The 17500-nt window shown below is 35.7% G+C and overlaps 1 protein-coding gene across 1 annotated transcript in view; it reads right to left on the minus strand.

Annotated features, from left to right (window-relative positions):
* Nucleotides 1-2891: 2891 nt before the first annotated feature.
* Nucleotides 2892-17500, minus strand: part of LOC130234009 (protein SFI1 homolog) — a 20853-nt gene continuing 6244 nt past the window's right edge. The window contains exons 5-11 of the mRNA XM_056464291.1: nucleotides 13965-14357; nucleotides 11805-12075; nucleotides 10267-10384; nucleotides 8174-8318; nucleotides 7375-7465; nucleotides 4659-4769; nucleotides 2892-3133 (exon numbers count right to left, since the gene is read on the minus strand). Of these exons, the coding sequence (XP_056320266.1) occupies nucleotides 3083-3133; nucleotides 4659-4769; nucleotides 7375-7465; nucleotides 8174-8318; nucleotides 10267-10384; nucleotides 11805-12075; nucleotides 13965-14357 (1180 nt within the window). The 3' untranslated portion in view covers nucleotides 2892-3082. The remainder of the gene's footprint in view (nucleotides 3134-4658; nucleotides 4770-7374; nucleotides 7466-8173; nucleotides 8319-10266; nucleotides 10385-11804; nucleotides 12076-13964; nucleotides 14358-17500) is intronic.

A 17500-nucleotide genomic window follows, 5' to 3' on the forward strand; every position in this document is an offset into this window, starting at 1 on the left:
TTACAGGTTTTCAACATTTTTCAAAACATCTTCTTTTGTGTTCAACTGAAGAAAGAAACTCATAAAGGTTTGAAACACATACAGAGTAAAAGATGACCAATCTTAAATTGTTTGGGTGACTGTTCTATTAAGCATGTTGACCATTTTAAATACACTTAAAACTATAGCTCAAATAATTCAATTATTTGTTAAAAAAGAAAAAAAGTCAACAAACATGTCCTAAACCTCTTCAACAATCACCCAATTTTTTTTGATCCATTTCAGATGTTGACTGCTGTAAAGATAGATAGATAGATAGATCTGAAATCCATTGTAGAACTGAAACACTCTTTGGTTTTTCCATAAAGTAGCTATTCCCTGTGAAAAGAGGAGGAGGAGGAGTGTGTAACCTGACACACACATTCTATACTCACTATAGGGCAGTTACATAACTGAACCCTCTGAACTGGCACTTCATATGGAAACTCTAGGAGCCCAGAAACAGTCCATTAACAGTCAAAATATCAAAGCATTTCAGACTGCCTTGAGAATGTTTAGGGACTTCTTTAAACGTCAGATCATGTTAAATCAGCACTTACTGTACATTTATGACACTGAAACACTTTTATATAGAGTGTCAAGACACATTAGAAAGAATGTCCCGATTAGCCAGCTAAGCTAACTGTTCACCCTCATGGCAAAAAGCCACATTAGAAGGAATGCCCTGATTAGCCTGCTAAGCTAACTGTTCACCCTCATGGCCAAAAAGCCACATTATTAAGAATAAACTGATTAGCCTGCTAATCTAACTGTTTACACTCATAACAAAAAGCTACACTGAATGCCCTGATTAGCCTGCTAAGCTAACTGTTCACCCTCATGACCAAAAAGCCACATTAGAAAGAATGCCCTGATTAGCCTGCTAAGCTAACTGTTTACCATCCTGGCAAAAAAAGCCACTTGGGTGCCCTGATTAGCCTGGTAATCTAATTGTTTACACTCATTAAAAAAGCTACATTGAATGCCCTGATTAGCCTGCTAAGCTAACTGTTCACCATCATAGCAAAAAGCCACATTAGAAAGAATGTCCCGATTAGCCTGCTAAGCTAACTGTTTACCCTCATGGCCAAAAAGCCACATTAGAAAGAACGCCCTAATTTGCATGCCAAGCTAACTGTTCACCCTCATAGCAAAAAGCCACATTAGAAAGAATGCCCTGGTTAGCCTGCTAAGCTAACTGTTGACCCTTATGTTCAAAATCCACATTAGAAAGAATGCCCTGATTAGCATGCTAAGCTAACTATTCACCCTCATGGCCAAAATCCAAATTAGAAAGAATGCTCTGATTAGCATGCTAAGCTAACGTAGCACAGAACAGCACGGAGAATAGAGTCAAGTTGGAGAAACAGTAGCGATTAAGGTCAGTCATGTTTATCTTTACGACCTAGTCAATGATCCTTATATACCACATTTTGTGCCAGTGTGTCAAACAGTAAGATAAGCTAGTTTATCGTGAATTTCACAATAGTGGACTGGTTCATCTGTAGCTGCCATATAATAAGAGTGGTAAAAACGATAATAAGAAAACCAATAATTACAATGAGAGCTACAGCTTTGGCTCTTGGCCTCATTAATGTTAAAGGCATAGTTCACTCAAATAACCATAATGTACTCACTATTTACTCATGTGGTTTTTAAACTTGATGAGATTTTTCTGTTGAACACAAAGGAAGATATTTTAATGAAAGCTAAAAACCCGTAGGTCAGGGCTATTCAATTGGCGGCCCGCGGGCCACATGTGGCCCAGAATCAACCTTCGAGCGGCCCAGCCCGTGGTTCCGCCCATAGATAATAAATTAATATATATTATTCATTAATTGTTATTTAATATATTATATTAATATAAATATAAAGTATTTATTATGTCTATGGTCCCGCCAAATACGCAAATTCCTACGTAAATTACGTAGACTGCAACACGCAAACAATGCAGAGCGTGCCCGATTGGAAGCGGTGTGCCTGAGCACAGTTCACTCGGGCTCAAGCGCGGTACATTTGTAGAGTGCTAAGCGTACCTGAGCCCGAAACTGAAGACTAGACGTGACTTTTAAGGGCCTGTATTATATAAAGTCTTGTCATCAATCCCAGATGTAAAAGCAACAAATCATAACTTGACTTCTAGTTGATCGTTTAGAAAAGTGACAGAAAGTAGATTTTTCTGATGAATCATCTGTTGAACTGCATCCCAATCATCACAAATACTGCAGAAGACCTACTGGAACCTGCATGGACCCAAGATTCTCACAGAAATCAGTCAAGTTTGGTGAAGGGAAAATCATGCTTTGGGGTTACATTCAGTATGGGGGCATGCGAGAGAGATCTGCAGAGTGGACGGCAACATCAACAGCCTAAGGTATCAAGACATTTGTGCTGCCCATTACATTACAAACCACAGGAGAGGGCAAAATCTTCAGCAGGACAGCGCTCCTTCTCATACTTCAGCCTCCACATCAAAGTACCTGAAAGCAAATAAGGTTAAAGTACTCCGAATTGGCCAGCCCAGTCACCAGTTCTGAACATTATTGAGCTTGTCTGGTGTAAGATGGAGGAGGCACTGAAGATGAATCCAAAGAATCTTGATGAACTCTGGGAGTCCTGCAAGAACGCTTTCTTTGCCATTCCAGATGACTTCATTAATAAGTGATTTGAGTCATTGCAGAGATGTATGGATGCAGTCCTCCAAGCTCATGGGAGTCACTCGTATTGTAAGTTAACAATCTTTTTTTTTTTTTTTTTTACAATTTAAGTGGATTGAACATAGAACAATTAAATTGTCCCCCCTAAAACATAATAATTGAGTTGTTTCAACTCATTTTAAATAAGTAATTTGAAAAGCAGCAAAAGCCATTTTATTGAGTAAAGGCAAATGTGGTTGGCGTTGGTTAATAAATATGAATTTTTTTAAATCACAGAATAAAGTGTAGGGAGCATACAGATGTATTACTGAATGTGGTGATACATGTGGTGATAGTCACTGCAGTCTGGACTCTACTTTGGCTGATTTCTATTTGTTAACCCTCTGCTTGTAAACAGACAGAAGTGGTCAGGGCTCAAAGTCTGACCCATGGGCTCGCAGCCACCACACATGCAACACCTGCCAATAAAACACAAGAGAAAACAAAAAACATTATTAAAAACAGAGTTTGTGTTTGTATGAATTCACCTGAAGGAATGACGCCATCTTTGAATTTATTACACCACTACTCGTTATTTACGTTTAAGACAATACTCTAATTAAGAGTCTACCATGTAAACAGCGATTTCTGATTACCTGAAGCAGACTAAAGTCATAACTGAACTAAACAGAAATGGAATTAAGACATGTGGAGGAGTACTCCTAGTTTAGTGGCGTTATTGAAGTGCAGTACAGACGTGGAAACACCTTAAAGGTGCAGTATGTAAGTTTGACACCCAGTGGTTGTACTAGGTATTGCACTCCTGGTTCAAAACACACACAAGCGAAGGCACTTTGCACTTTCCGGCCACCGTAAAATGCTGACGTAATGAAGTTATTAAAACTATGTACTATACCATGTAAAATGGGAACATGAAAGAGATTCAAAAAGCAAGTCATGTAAACACTAAGGCAAATAATTAGACATTAAGGCAAATAACTCGATTACTGATGTCCATATACATGTAATCAGTGTCTCTAAACTCATTAAAGTCCTTCCAGTTATCCATGAAAGACAAATGAGTATTTGGTTCATCACAGCAGCTGGAAATTGTATCTTGTATCTTTGAAACAGCGTCTCAATTTTTAAAAGAACATTTGAACAAAAGGTTTGAGCAGAAAGAAGCAAAAAGCTAGGCAGCATGTGATGTGGGCAGAAATCACTGGGCTAAAGTTTAGTGATAAAAGCATTTATTTGCACCCAATGGGAAAATTCTCTATTAAACCGTTCCAGCAATGATAAGACGCGCGTTAATCAATATACAGTTGGAGTCAAAATTATTAGCCCCCCTGTGTATTTTTTTTTCCCCAACTTCTGTTTAACGAAGAGAAGATTTTTTTTTTTTTTCAACACATTTCTAAACATAATAGTTTTAATAACTCATTTCTAATAACTGATTTATTTTATCTTTGCCATGATGACAGTAAATAATATTTGACTAGATATTTTTCAAGACACTTTTATACAGCTTAAAGTGACATTTAAAGGCTTAAGTAGGTTAATTAGGTTAACTAGGCAGGTTAGGTTAATTAGGCAAGCCATTGTATAATGATGGTTTGTTCTGTAGACTATCGAAAAAAAAACAGCTTAAAGGGGCTAATAATGTTGACCTTAAAATGGTTTTAAAATTTTTTTAGTTTATTCTAGCCAAAATAAAACAACTAAGACTTTCTCCAGAAGAAAAAATACGATCAGACATACTGTGAAAATTTCCTTGCTCTGTTAAACATCATTTGGGAAATATTTAAAAAAGAAAGAAAAAATTCAAAGGGGGCTAATAATTCTGACTTCAACTGTATGTGTTTATTCATAGGAACACTAGGTCGTTTTAGCACAGATCAGACTGCTATGACCTAATAGCTATTAGAGCTACTGAGTGCATGATGACCCTGTTTATCTCGAGCCAACACGGTGACATTTCATAAAAGCTGTGGACTGCTTTACCTTGGCCAATAGCGTGCAGTTGACGTTGTGGGAGTAATCAGCAGACACTCTGTTCCTGATATGTCTCTTTCTCCAGGTAAGCCAGGATTTCTGAAGCACGCAGCGCTGAAACTGCACCAGAAAGATAAACACGTGAGGTTATTTAGTCTTTGTTATTTTAATCTTCTCAGGTTATGGTAAAATCGAAGAGATTCTGGGTGTTAGCGGCTTGTTAAATTGCTTCTGATCAAAAATGGATTGACATTAATAACTCAATAGGCCCTACCAAAATAAATCAGAAATCAAGCACATTCTATGGCAAATAAATTTTAAAGGGGACCTATTATGCCTCTTTTTACAAGACTTAAAATAACTCTCTGAAGTCCCACGAGTGTGTATGTGAAGTTTCAGCTCAAAATACCCCACACATCATGTTTTATAACTCATTGAACCTACCCATTTTAGGCTTTAATCCTAATTGTGGCAGTTTTGGTGACTGCCGCTTTAAATTCAAATGAGACTGTGCTCTTTTGAAAAGTGGGCGGAGCTACAAATGCCTATGTGTCAGCATAGTGGCTAATTCAAAACAGAACTCATGTTATCTCTGTGTCATGCCATTTTCATCCGCTTATCCGGGGCCAGGTCACGGGGGCAGCAGTCTTAAGAGAGAACCCCAGACTTCCCTCTCCATCACCAATTCTGTTATCTCTGTGAAAATCTGAAAATATTATTGTGCGTATTATTGTGTGTTCAAACTTGATGTTTATAAAGCCTCTTAGACATTATCTTTGGCAGGTAAAACTCTAATGGCGGACGGCTGCTTCTCACTCAGGGCTGTCTATGCTAATGAGAGTCCAGATAGAATCAAGCGGCAAGATCCCTCAAGAAGCTAATAAGACAGTAATTTCATCGAAATTCCGCTAGTCCTGGATCCATAATAGAGCAGATTTCTATTGAGCCCACTGTTAAAATGGCCAACTTTACAGCAGAAAAAATGTGTTTACAGCCTGGTACAAAGAATGATTTTGGTGTACATAGCTAATGTTACACTTTATGACAACTGTGAGGGGGTGAATTTTGTATAACTCATCCATTTCATTTATATTGAGTTATATTAAGTCTGCATGATTAAGGGCGTGGCCACTTGAGTGGCAGCTAGATCTCGCTGCTCGCCATCTAGTCACCTCAGCCGATTCCGGCTAATTAGTCGATGAACTCGGCATATTCATCGTATTTTTGTTTTCTTTAACGTGGCGTTACACAGTCAATTTCCTTTTGGAATTGTTTCCTACAATTATCAGATGATAGGGCATGCTGTTTGCACTTTATTGTGCTCACAAATCATTCAAGTTTCCTCCATTTCCCAGGTGAGTGAAATTATCACTGTTGCCAACTATTTTCAATGAAAGTTCTGCCCGAAAAGGGCTAGATTACATCATACGTCAATTTGCATATTACTGACGTCATCAAGTTCTACCGTTTCAGTTTGTTTAACAGCCTGTGGTTAATAAAGGGGTATTTATATTTGCACTACGCTTTATGTAAGCATGTCAATTTAACTAAATGTATTGCTGTTTGCATACAGTATATCAGTATAGATGTGTAGTGAAGTTGCAGTAATCTCCCAGACGTAATATACTCAGTTCCGAAACGGTCACTAAAATATCTGTGATTGTGAACAAGAAAAGAATAAAGGGTCAAATTCAATTGTTAAAATAAAGAAGCAGATTGGTTTGACTGTACATTGGAAATATCTCACACTGCCGGTGCTAAATCATTTGCCGTCAGTACGCAGAGGAGTGATCTGCAGGTGGGAGAGACTGCTGCATGAGGGCTGGGCCACCTGCCAGTGCTCTTAGGCGGGCAAGGGGCCGACGTCATCACCCGCAGCTCGTTGAGAAGAGTAGGAACGGTACAGTATGGACATTAAAAAAAATGTAACAAAAAAAATCTTCAGTAACACCAAAAAAAGTCGCTAGATTTGTCGCTAGTCGCTTTTTTTGAAAATTTGTCGCTGTTTTATAATTTGAGCCAATCGTCGATCGTATATGGCGAATAAAGCCCGCCTTCTAGTTCAGGAGCCAATAAACTACTGCTATAGTCTGACAAAACTCCGGGGGAGGGGCTTGGACCAGACGTGAGTTTCAGCAGATTTTGTTCGATTTGAACATTTAGAAATGAAACTTGTGAGACAGTTGTTATTTAATTTTATTGGTGATTCCTAATATGAAATTCAATCATAAGCTTGTCAAGCAGTTTTGGAGAATTTAATGTTTCCCCATTCAGACAGAATGTCCGAGCATACTGCCCAAGAGGCATTTTTAAGGTGGCTGCCAAGTGAAATGACTTGCCTTAAAGGGACTTTGCATGATTAACATAAAAATCATAAGTTGTCATTACTAATTGATATACAGTTGAAAAATTATTAGCCCTCTTGTACGAATATTTCACAAATGATGTTTAACTTAGCAAGGAATTTTTCACAGTATTTCCTATAATATTTTTTCTTCTGGAGAAAGTTTTATTTGAGTTATTTTTGCTGAAATAAAAGCAGCTCATTAAAACATTTTAAGGTCAATATTATTATTGGCCCTCTTAAGCAACATTTTATTTTCAGTTGTCTACATCGTTATACAATTACTTGCCACTATGCATGATTAAAAGTTTGAGTCCCATTTGATGGCCCGTGTCGCCAGTAGCAGAACATATTCTGTTCATGTTACTTCATGTTACTTACTCGTTGTGTATGCAGCAGCGATGCTTCAGTCTGGTTTTTCCAACTGGACCAGTACAGATAGATCAATCCATTCACTCCTTTCTCCAATGCTCTGAAATGAAAATGAAAATATCACTGATTATTAGCAAAGTCCCTTTAAGGCAAGTCATTTTATATGGAGTATGTAGGGCAGTATGCTCGGGAGTTTTGATTTAATGGGGAAATATAATATAGGAAAAAATATTTTGCGTAAGGGGGCTAATAATTTTGACCTTAAAATGTTTTTCAAAAAAATTTAAAAACTGCTTTTATTCTAGCCGAAATAAAACAAATAAGAATTTCTCCAGAAGAAAAAATATTATCAGAAATACTGTGAAAAATTCCTTGCTCTGTTAAACATCATTTGAGAAATATTTTTTTAAAAAATCAGAGGAGAGTGAATCATTTTGACTTCAGCTGTATAATTTTCTTTTAAATATAATTTTATAACATTGAAAGCAATTCAATTAGTTGAATAAAAACATTATGCAAAGGATGAGGAATTTGGTCACACGAAAATCGTCCAATTGCTGTTTACTCGTATCTTTGAGTTTTGAGAGTGTGCGGACTAGTTATTTCATTTCATTTCATATGGTGAGACACAGGGTGATGGAAATCCAGCTTATGTCCTGTTTTTAGCCCCTTATTACTTACAATAAACATATTAATAATCCTATACAATCTTTGCGAATGTGCTATTGTGCTTGTTTTAGTATTTATTAATCTTCTTTACCTTTATTTTAATCTTATTTTCCTTGTGTGAAACAGTTGCAGTGTTTACCTGTGAGACAGCTGCATCTGTCTGTGCCTGGAAGCTTTCTGGTATTGTTGGTAAACTCTGAGCCACTGATGGAAAGTTCTAGATACTGCCCTGCCATCCAGCCAGAGACTCACAGCCTCCCGCATCTGTCTCTGAGCTTTACGTTCTGGAGGAGAAACAACATTTGGGCACTTAAGTCACACTTACAGGGGCCATACTCACTTTATACTACATTAAAGTTGGGTTAGTTTCTTAATATTAATTAATTACTTAACTTATTACTAGGGCCGGACAGAATCTGCGGACATTTTTGGCTATTTCTGCGCAGAATTTTGTAAAAAAAAAAAAAAAATCTGTGGATATATGTTGAATGATTTTGGGAGTATCAAAACTTAAAACTTAATATATGAAATAAAAAGTGTTTAACTTTTTGTTTATTTATTTTTTTATTGTATGCCCATATTCACCAAATATTAACATCAAAACGTATAAATGTGTTACAGAGAGTGTACAGTCTTGAAAATGGAAAGTAACAAAGGAATTAATATATAACAAAAACATAAATAGGTAAAAAGTAAAGTACAATCACACCATTTTAGAGCAGTCTTTAAGTGTAGGTTATAACAAAAGATGTATATGAATGATAGGGATCCTGTGTTAATTTAAGAGAGCTCTTTTATGTATTCCCAAAGGGGAGACCAAATTGACCAAAATCTGTCAGATTTTTTATGTTTGTCATAGGTAAGTTTTTCTAATGGTAACCATGTAGCAATTTGTGATATCCGCATTTTAAAAGATGGAGCCTGTGATGCAGACCAAAGTAGCAAAATAAATTTTTTAGCTAAATGTACCAAGACAATAAATAACTGTAATGCATCTTTTTTCAAACAGATTGTTCACATTAAGATTCAATAAATACAAAGCTGGGGTCATATCAAAATTTTGCTTAAGAATATTTTCCACTACCTTATGTATTTTCTTCCAAAATGGCAACATTTTGTCACAGTCCCAAAAACGCGCTCCATAGTGATAAATAGACACCGTTTCAGATTCTGTACACGAGATTTGAAGCGGAGTAAAAGTCTGGGTTTTGGGTGCGTGTTTGAACAGACATATACACATAATTAATAATAATAATAATATCTAAAGATGTCGAGCTTGGTTGGTTTTTTCAAACACATCTAATTTCGTCCTAAATGAGTATAAAAAGTTAGGAAAGCAATCGAAAGCTTTCAGTATAACGTTAGATGTGTGCATTTTTAAAGTGACACCTGTTATGTAATGTAACCAAATGAAAAACATCTAAATAAATAAGAGATTCATTTGTTGCTCTTTAATCAGAATCTGTCAGTTATACAGTGAAGAAACGGCTAATGAGATTTGACAGCTTGATTCTATTTCATTATAATAGCTATTAACTTTAATAAGCTGAACTGTTCGCTAATTTATTTGCTGCTAATGTATACTATTTAATTTTTCTTTTGTAAATATTAATAATAAAACATATTACTGAGCATTTAACTGTTTATTTACAATGAAACAGCTGCAAATAAACATATTTAGTAATATAGGGATTTAAAAAAAAAAAAGGGGGGGGGGGCTTATTATGGTGGGCATATCCCTTATTTTCACATCCCAATGTTGACAGGTATACAAAAGTCAATGGGCTCTATTTAACTGATCTAAGCACAAAGTCTAAAGCGCATGGTGCAAAAGCATTAAGGGCTTGTCCGAATCCACATTTGCTATTTTAAGGACAGAAAAATATGCTTAGCGCCGCGGCTCATGGTCTAACATGGTTGTGCTTATTCTCTTAATGAGTTTATGGGTGTGTTTTGAGTATAACGTGCAATAAACCAATCAGAGTCTCATCTCCCATACCCCTTTAAGAGTCCGTTGCGGAAAAAATTTAGTGGAAAAACTGATTGCATATAATAGATAATACTGCTAAAAGTGATAACATTATACAAATGCAAATTGTCATGAATAAACTGAAAACAGGCCCCCGAGATGAAGAAATAGAGCTAGTGGTTTTTTATATTTATGTAGAAAATAATACATTTTGTAACCTTTTTTTTTTTTTTAAAAGGTAAAAAAAAAAAATACCATGTTACCTTTGGCCCATAGTGACCAAGTACTGAACGCTAATCGAGCTTCATGTCTTCTTGTCTTAAGACAAAGCCTGTCTGCTACGTTCAACAAATCCTTTCTATACTTCCACCGGTTGAACCACTGTAAAGAAAAGTAAATACACATAAGTATATATATATTTACACATATATATTTAAGCATACTGTAAGTAAAATAAATATAGATTTTTTAAACATTTTCATTTATGGAGTTGAAGCACCTTCCTTTTCTATTTGTGCCACCTTTTATAAAGTCACATTTTAAGCAATCTTCACATGCGTTTTTAAACCATTCCAGCACAACTGTGAAATGTACATATTTATATACATACATCTTCCTCACATGTTATCTTCATCACATATCAGATGATATTGGTTAGCATACTAGTTTTCTAGGGAAGTATATAGTATTTTAGGGAAGATTTTTAAATGTTTGCCCTGAGCCCATTATCAACATTGGAATATTGTAATTTACTCTTAAATATCATTTATTTGTTATCTTTCATCTGAAATTTACACTTTATTTACTTAAATGAACTTAAAATGTTGAAAATAGAATATTACATTATTTAAAATGTAAAAATTTTACACAAATCAATAAATCAATAAATCTATCTATCTATCTATCTATCTATCTATCTATCTATCTATCTATCTATCTATCTATCTATCTATCTATCTATCTATCTATCTATCTATCTATCTATCTATCTATCTATCTATCTATCTATCTATAACTTATTAATAGTCATCTGGAATGGCAAATAAAGCCTTCTTGCAGGACTCCCAGAGTTCATCAAGAGTCTTTGGTTTCATCTTCAACGCCTCCTCCATCTTACCCCAGACATGCTCAATAATGTTCATGTCTGGTGACTGGGCTGGCCAATCCTGGAGCACCTTGACCTTCTTTGCTTTAAGGAACTTTGATGTGGAGGCTGACGTATGAGGAGCGCTATCCTGCTGAAGAATTTGCTCTTCAGCTAAAAAATACCTCTCCTGTGGTTTGTAATGTAATGGGCAGCACAGATGTCTTGATACCTCAGGCTATTGGTGTTGCCGTCCACTCTGCAGATCTCTCGCACGCCCCCATACTGAATGTAACCCTAAACCGTGATTTTTCCATCACCAAACTTGACTGATTTCTATGAGAATCTTGGCTCCATGCGGGTTCCAATAGGTCTTTTGCAGTATTTGTGATTATTGGGATGCAGTTCAACAGATGATTCATCAGAATAGTCTACCTTGTTCTAAAATCTCTCTCTATACACGAGGGTCTACTTTAGTTTAAAAGGTGCTCCTGTAGAGGAAACTCTTTAGTACAGTAAATTAATAAGAAAGCAAAACAACTGCAGTTTCAAGCCACTTTTCAAACCTTGAAAACACTAAATTAATATTCAATCATTTTCAAAGATTTCCAGCACCCATATGAACCCTGTTTAAGTTAGTTTTTGTCACCAGTACACTGCAATCTACATATTTTTATTACTGAAATCGACAAAGTCAATAAATAAACTGAATCAAACCTTGTGAAGTAAACTGTTGTTAAAAGTTTTCATCCCTCTGCGTTCTGCGGCAGCAGTTTTCCAGCGGTGAAATGCTTGTTCTGTAATTCTGTTTTCATAGATGAGCTGGCACTCCATTAAACGCTTCCTCTGTTGACCCCAGGTCAGCGCTGTTCTCCACTGCATGAATACAGCAGCCTGCAGTCTCATCTCACTGCTGTACTGGAACCAGGCCTCCCTGTACCTCAGTCTCTGAGCTGATACTGTGTGTCTGTGCCATGCCAGCAGAACCCTACATGAAGAGCAAGCCAAAATCTTTAATGAACGCACACAAATATTATTTGTGTTTTTATTATTATTAAGGGTGACACAGTGGTTCAGTGGTTGCACTTCACAGCAAGAAGGTTGCTGGTTTAAGTCCTGTTTTCCTCATGTTCGAGTGGGTTTCTCTGGGTGCTCCAGTTTCCCCCACAGTCCAAAGACATGCGCTATACTGTAGGTGAATTGAATAAACTAAACTGGCCGTAGTGTATGAGTGTGAATGAGTGGTTCCCAGTACTGGGTTGTAGCTGGAAGGGCATTCGCTGTGTAAAACATATGCTGGATAAGTTGGCGGTTCATTCCACTGTGCTGACCCCTGATGAATAAAGGGACTAAGCCAAAGGAAAATGAATGAATAAATATTATTATTAACTGTTCATTTGCTGAGACAGCAACCCAGAGAGAGGATTGTGCTAAAGAGAGATAGAACATTTTGAGTTTATTTTCATGTCAGTTTCTGAGCAATCCCATGCAAATTTCAACCTTGCCATGAACAAATTAAAGTTGTCACCAATAAAAATGTCTTTTGTGTACGCTTGTATTTTACTGTACTGCAGAAATACTCAAAATTCTCTGTGTCAGTGTTTCCAAAAGATTACATTGGATGTATCAAAGTCACACAAGTGCCAATTTCACATCTGTCACATCCATAATGGAGAGATGTCACATACATAACCGAGCTTTTTCCTCATAAATGCAAAAATGTAAAGTAAAATAAAATCAATCGGGTTTATTATGTTGTATACTGTAAACTCGCGTACTTTTTTGGTCACATCCATAACGCATGCAGTGTTTCCTTTAGGATTTTTTCCAGCTGTGGCGGCAGGCCTTTTTTACGCAGATCTACTAACTACCTGTGGCGTTATTTCAATGACAAATGTCGTCAGCGCAGAATTACGAGTTGAGATCGCATTTATGTAATAGCCTACAGCATGCGAATCTCTTTACTTGCGCGCTGATTTCCTCTGCTCGTGCACAAAACTTCTTGCGCGCCCTCAAATACGCGTTAGCGCAGATCTTCCTGTGCGCTCTCAAATAAACGCTGCTGAAGTGTGATTTAGTGCGTTTATGTAACAAGTATGTCTCCAACAGTTATTAGACTTGCTAGGAATATTTATGAATGTCTCCAATAGACCTACAGAGCGGCTTTAATGCGTCCTGGAGTAAAGTGAAACGGCTATACGTCGTGTTTGCTGGCCTCTTGCACCTGTTAGTCAGTCAGCACGTCACCTTAAAGAGTAAACAAATGACGCACAGCACTATTACAATTACAGAAAAGTTCACGCTGTTATATTTCACTTACCCTTTAATACGTTTTGGTGCGATTATCACCCGCTATTAAAAAAATAAAATGTTTTGAATGAGAAGCTGTAATGTAGCTGTGGTGGAATGAATTTTGGCATGGCGCCCCGCCATGGAGGAATGAATGTAGCGGAAACCATGGCATGTTTATTTTCCTCATTTGAAATATAAATATGTTTACAGATTGATATTTTTCTGATTGTATAACTCCGTGGTTATTAGTTTTGGCAAATATAAACAGATGTATTAATGTAGTGTTAACATATACTTTCCCTGTGAATTTATGTTTTCAGTTTTTACTGCAAATGTCACATCCATCACGCTGCAATTGCTACAAATGCAAATGATACCAGATTGTATCTCCTACATAAACACAATAATCCTTGTTCTACTCTCTAGCTTGCTTACAAGATCTGAAATTGTGGCTTTTAAGGTTTAAAGAGGCAAACAAAAAAGGTTTTTTTTTTTAATCGCATGCAAAAATGGATCAAAATATAATGCGCTGAGACTATTTTTGTTCAGTATACACGACAATGGAGACTTGAAGAGCTAACTTACTTTGTCTCCTGTGTCTGTGTATAGTGATCTCTGCTTCTGACGCTCTGTCTGAAAGCTTCTTTCCAGTGCAGAAACCAGTTTTTCATCTCCTTCGTGATGTTTCTCTGCCTTCTGGCCTGTGAGATGTGCTGTTTCCACCGATGAACCGCCGCTCGGGCCCTCTTCCTCCGGATGAGTCTCTGTCTCCACACGCGCAGATGAAGACGCAGATGGCGAGTGTTTTTCCAGAGACTACTGATGTGCTGCATGTGAGTCTGAACACGGCTGAGTTTGAGCTGCCAGAGACAGAAAGCTCTCCACCGCAGCCTCCGAATGCAGACTTCCTCCAGCTCTCTGCTTAAACACAGCAGCTCTGAGTGATGGTGGAACTTATGAAGCCACTGGGAGAAACATCTGTAGGAAAAATGGACATTTTGGAATAGAGTGATTTCCCCATAACATTGATACTGAAGTTATAAAAGCATTAAAGCTAATCTACACTGTTCAAATTGTTCATTTTACAAGTCACCTAGATGTTCTCAAACTTTTCCGCACACACAGACCAATATGCCCAAGTCTATTCTTTGTTGAACTTTGGAGAAAGCCACTCAGAGACCATCCTCCATGTTTAATTGTGGTCTATATTTATTTTTAATGTAAGTTAGTGTTTAGTAAGTTATAAATGTGTCATAAAGTTTAACTCGGTGGTATGGCTGCAAGATTAATCGAAAAAAGATCACAATCTCGTTCGACCCTACACACAATCTTAATTCAGCTTTCCTACGATTCAGCCAATTAAATTTTCAAGGTCAGGAGAGAAGCCTAAAGGCGGCCGCACAAGTCTTCACAGGAACATGAACACCTTCCAATGGCGTTAAAAGTGTCATATACTGCATTTATAAGGTGTAATTCACCCAGAAATGTCCTTTGTCTTCATGTAATACGTATTCGCGGCCACGAAATCACACGTAAGCTGACCGTAAGGCTGTTTGTTTACTGCCGATAACATGTGCATGTGCACAACAATGATGGCTACTTTAGTGAACAGAACCTGCGTAGGCTGTGAATAACAGGTAATAAAGTTGTAAATAACATTCAGTTTTTTGCACAGAGCGATCGTTCGAGAACCACACTGAAAGAATGATTTGCATGTGTGTGTTTTTTAATCACAGTGACGGCAGCCATGAGCCCCACTTAGAAGTGAAAATGAAACTGGCCGCACTTTATTTAAATGATCATAACGCATTTTACAGTGATGACTACGACAAGCATTTGATATGATTTTTCTTTAATATCTAACACAAAGTGTTGTGCATGAAAATAAATGTTTAACAGTGTTAGTATACTCTAGCTTATAATGTTGAATATAATGCAAGAAGAAATCTGATAATGACAAATGTCTGATTTTACCAGTGAAAACTAATGGTCTGATAATGCTGTCAATGACAAATGACAAGCACATGTCTCAAACATAATAATTCAACTTTATAATTATAGTTATATTCTGATGTCATCATTTTACTGTGAATTAACAAACAGGACATATTGAAAGTCTGTTCAAGTCCACCATAATGACTGTTCAAAATTGAGCATTTTAAGGAACAGTAGACCTACACATAGGCCTAATGTTATTGTTGTTTTACCATATTGTCACCTTAGAATTATAAGGTTCTATCTGACATTTTTGTCAAAATTGAGTCATTGACATATTCTTATTAAATGACAACTTATTTACAATATGGGATGTTTTTTATAAGTTGTTTACATTTTAAGACTTTAAAAAAAAAAAATGTTACACACATACCGTTTGCTATATGGATTGCAAAAACTTTGAAGCTCAATATCTCAAAATCATTCAGAACGCAAATAGATATAATTCCAAAGTGATGATATGTTTGAGAATTAACAATAAAAACAGGAGACTCATATTAACCTTTATTTTACATCTAAAGAATCGTGAGAAAGAATCGTGATCTTGATTTTAAGCAACAAAATAAAATCGTGATTCACATTTTAGCCAGAATCATGCAGCCCTACTCGGTGGCATAAAATCGATCTGCTACTGTACATCTATTACTTTGTCTTTAAAATAACAATTACCCCAAGGGTTGCAATCTAATGGAAAACATAATAATAATAATTGAAAGGCATGTTGTTGTTTTTTTATGTAACTTAATATTCACTTATTAACTACTAGTTGTGTCTTCTGTAGGTTATGGATATATATGGTAATTCTACTAATTTAATAAAATGCATTTGATTTATAGAAATCACCAAGCAACCCTTCCTCATTGTCTGGCTACTCCCACTTTGGCAACCAGTGACCTAGAGTTAAACGGTTTAGTTTTACCATTTTTGAATACATTCAGCCAATCTCTGGGTCTGGCAGGAGCACTTTTAGCTTAGCTTAGCATAAATAAGTCAGAAATGTTTACAGTATGTCTGATAATATTTTTTCTTCTGGAGAAAGTCTTATTTGTTTTATTTCGGCTAGGATAAAAGCAGTTTTTAATTTTTTATAAAAACATTTTAAGGTCAAAATTATTAACCCCTTTAAGCTATTTTTTTTCTGATAGTCTACAGAACAAACCATCGTTATACAATAACTTGCCTAGTTATCCTAATTAACCTAGTTAAGCCTTTAAATGTCACTTTAAGCTGTATAGAAGTGTCTTGAAAAACATCTAGTCAAATATTATTTACTGTCATCATGGCAAAGATAAAATAAATCAGTTATTAAACATGAGTTATTAAAACTATTATGTTTAGAAATGTGTTGAAAAAAATCTTCTCTCTGTTAATCAGAAATATGGGAAAAAATAATTCAAGGGGGCTAATAATTCTGACTTCAACTGTATATATATATATATATATATATATATATATATATATATATATATATATATATATATATATATATATGTATATATATATATATATATATATATATATATATATATATATATATATATATATATATATATATATATATATATATATATATATATATATATATATATATATATGTATATATGTATATATATATATAGCAGCATGGTGGCTTGGGGGTTAGCACTGTCGTCTCACAGCAAGAAGGACGCTGGTTCAAGGTTCGAGTTGCAAGTTCTCCCCATGTTCGTGTGGGTTTCCTTTGGGTGCTTCTGTTTACCCCACAATCTAAAACCATGCACTATAGGTGAACTGGGTAAGCTAAATTGGCTGTAGTGTATGTGTGTGAATGTGAGAGTGTATAGGTGTTTCCCAGTATTGGGTTGCAACTGGAAGGGCATCCTCTGTGTAAAACATATGCTGAGTAAGTTGACAGTTAATTTTTATTTATTTATTTATTTATATATATATATATATATATATATATATATATATATATATATATATATATATATATATAGATGATGCCATTATATGCAACTTTGGGGGTAGGATAAATTGCTTATTTGTAAATTAGATAAACAGTTTATTGTTATTTTAAAAATATTAATATATTATATTTTAAGTAATAAAATAATTTATATTATATTATATTATAATGATTATAA

This window comes from Danio aesculapii, chromosome 8 (assembly GCF_903798145.1).
Source record: "Danio aesculapii chromosome 8, fDanAes4.1, whole genome shotgun sequence".
Taxonomy (NCBI): Eukaryota; Metazoa; Chordata; class Actinopteri; order Cypriniformes; family Danionidae; genus Danio; species Danio aesculapii.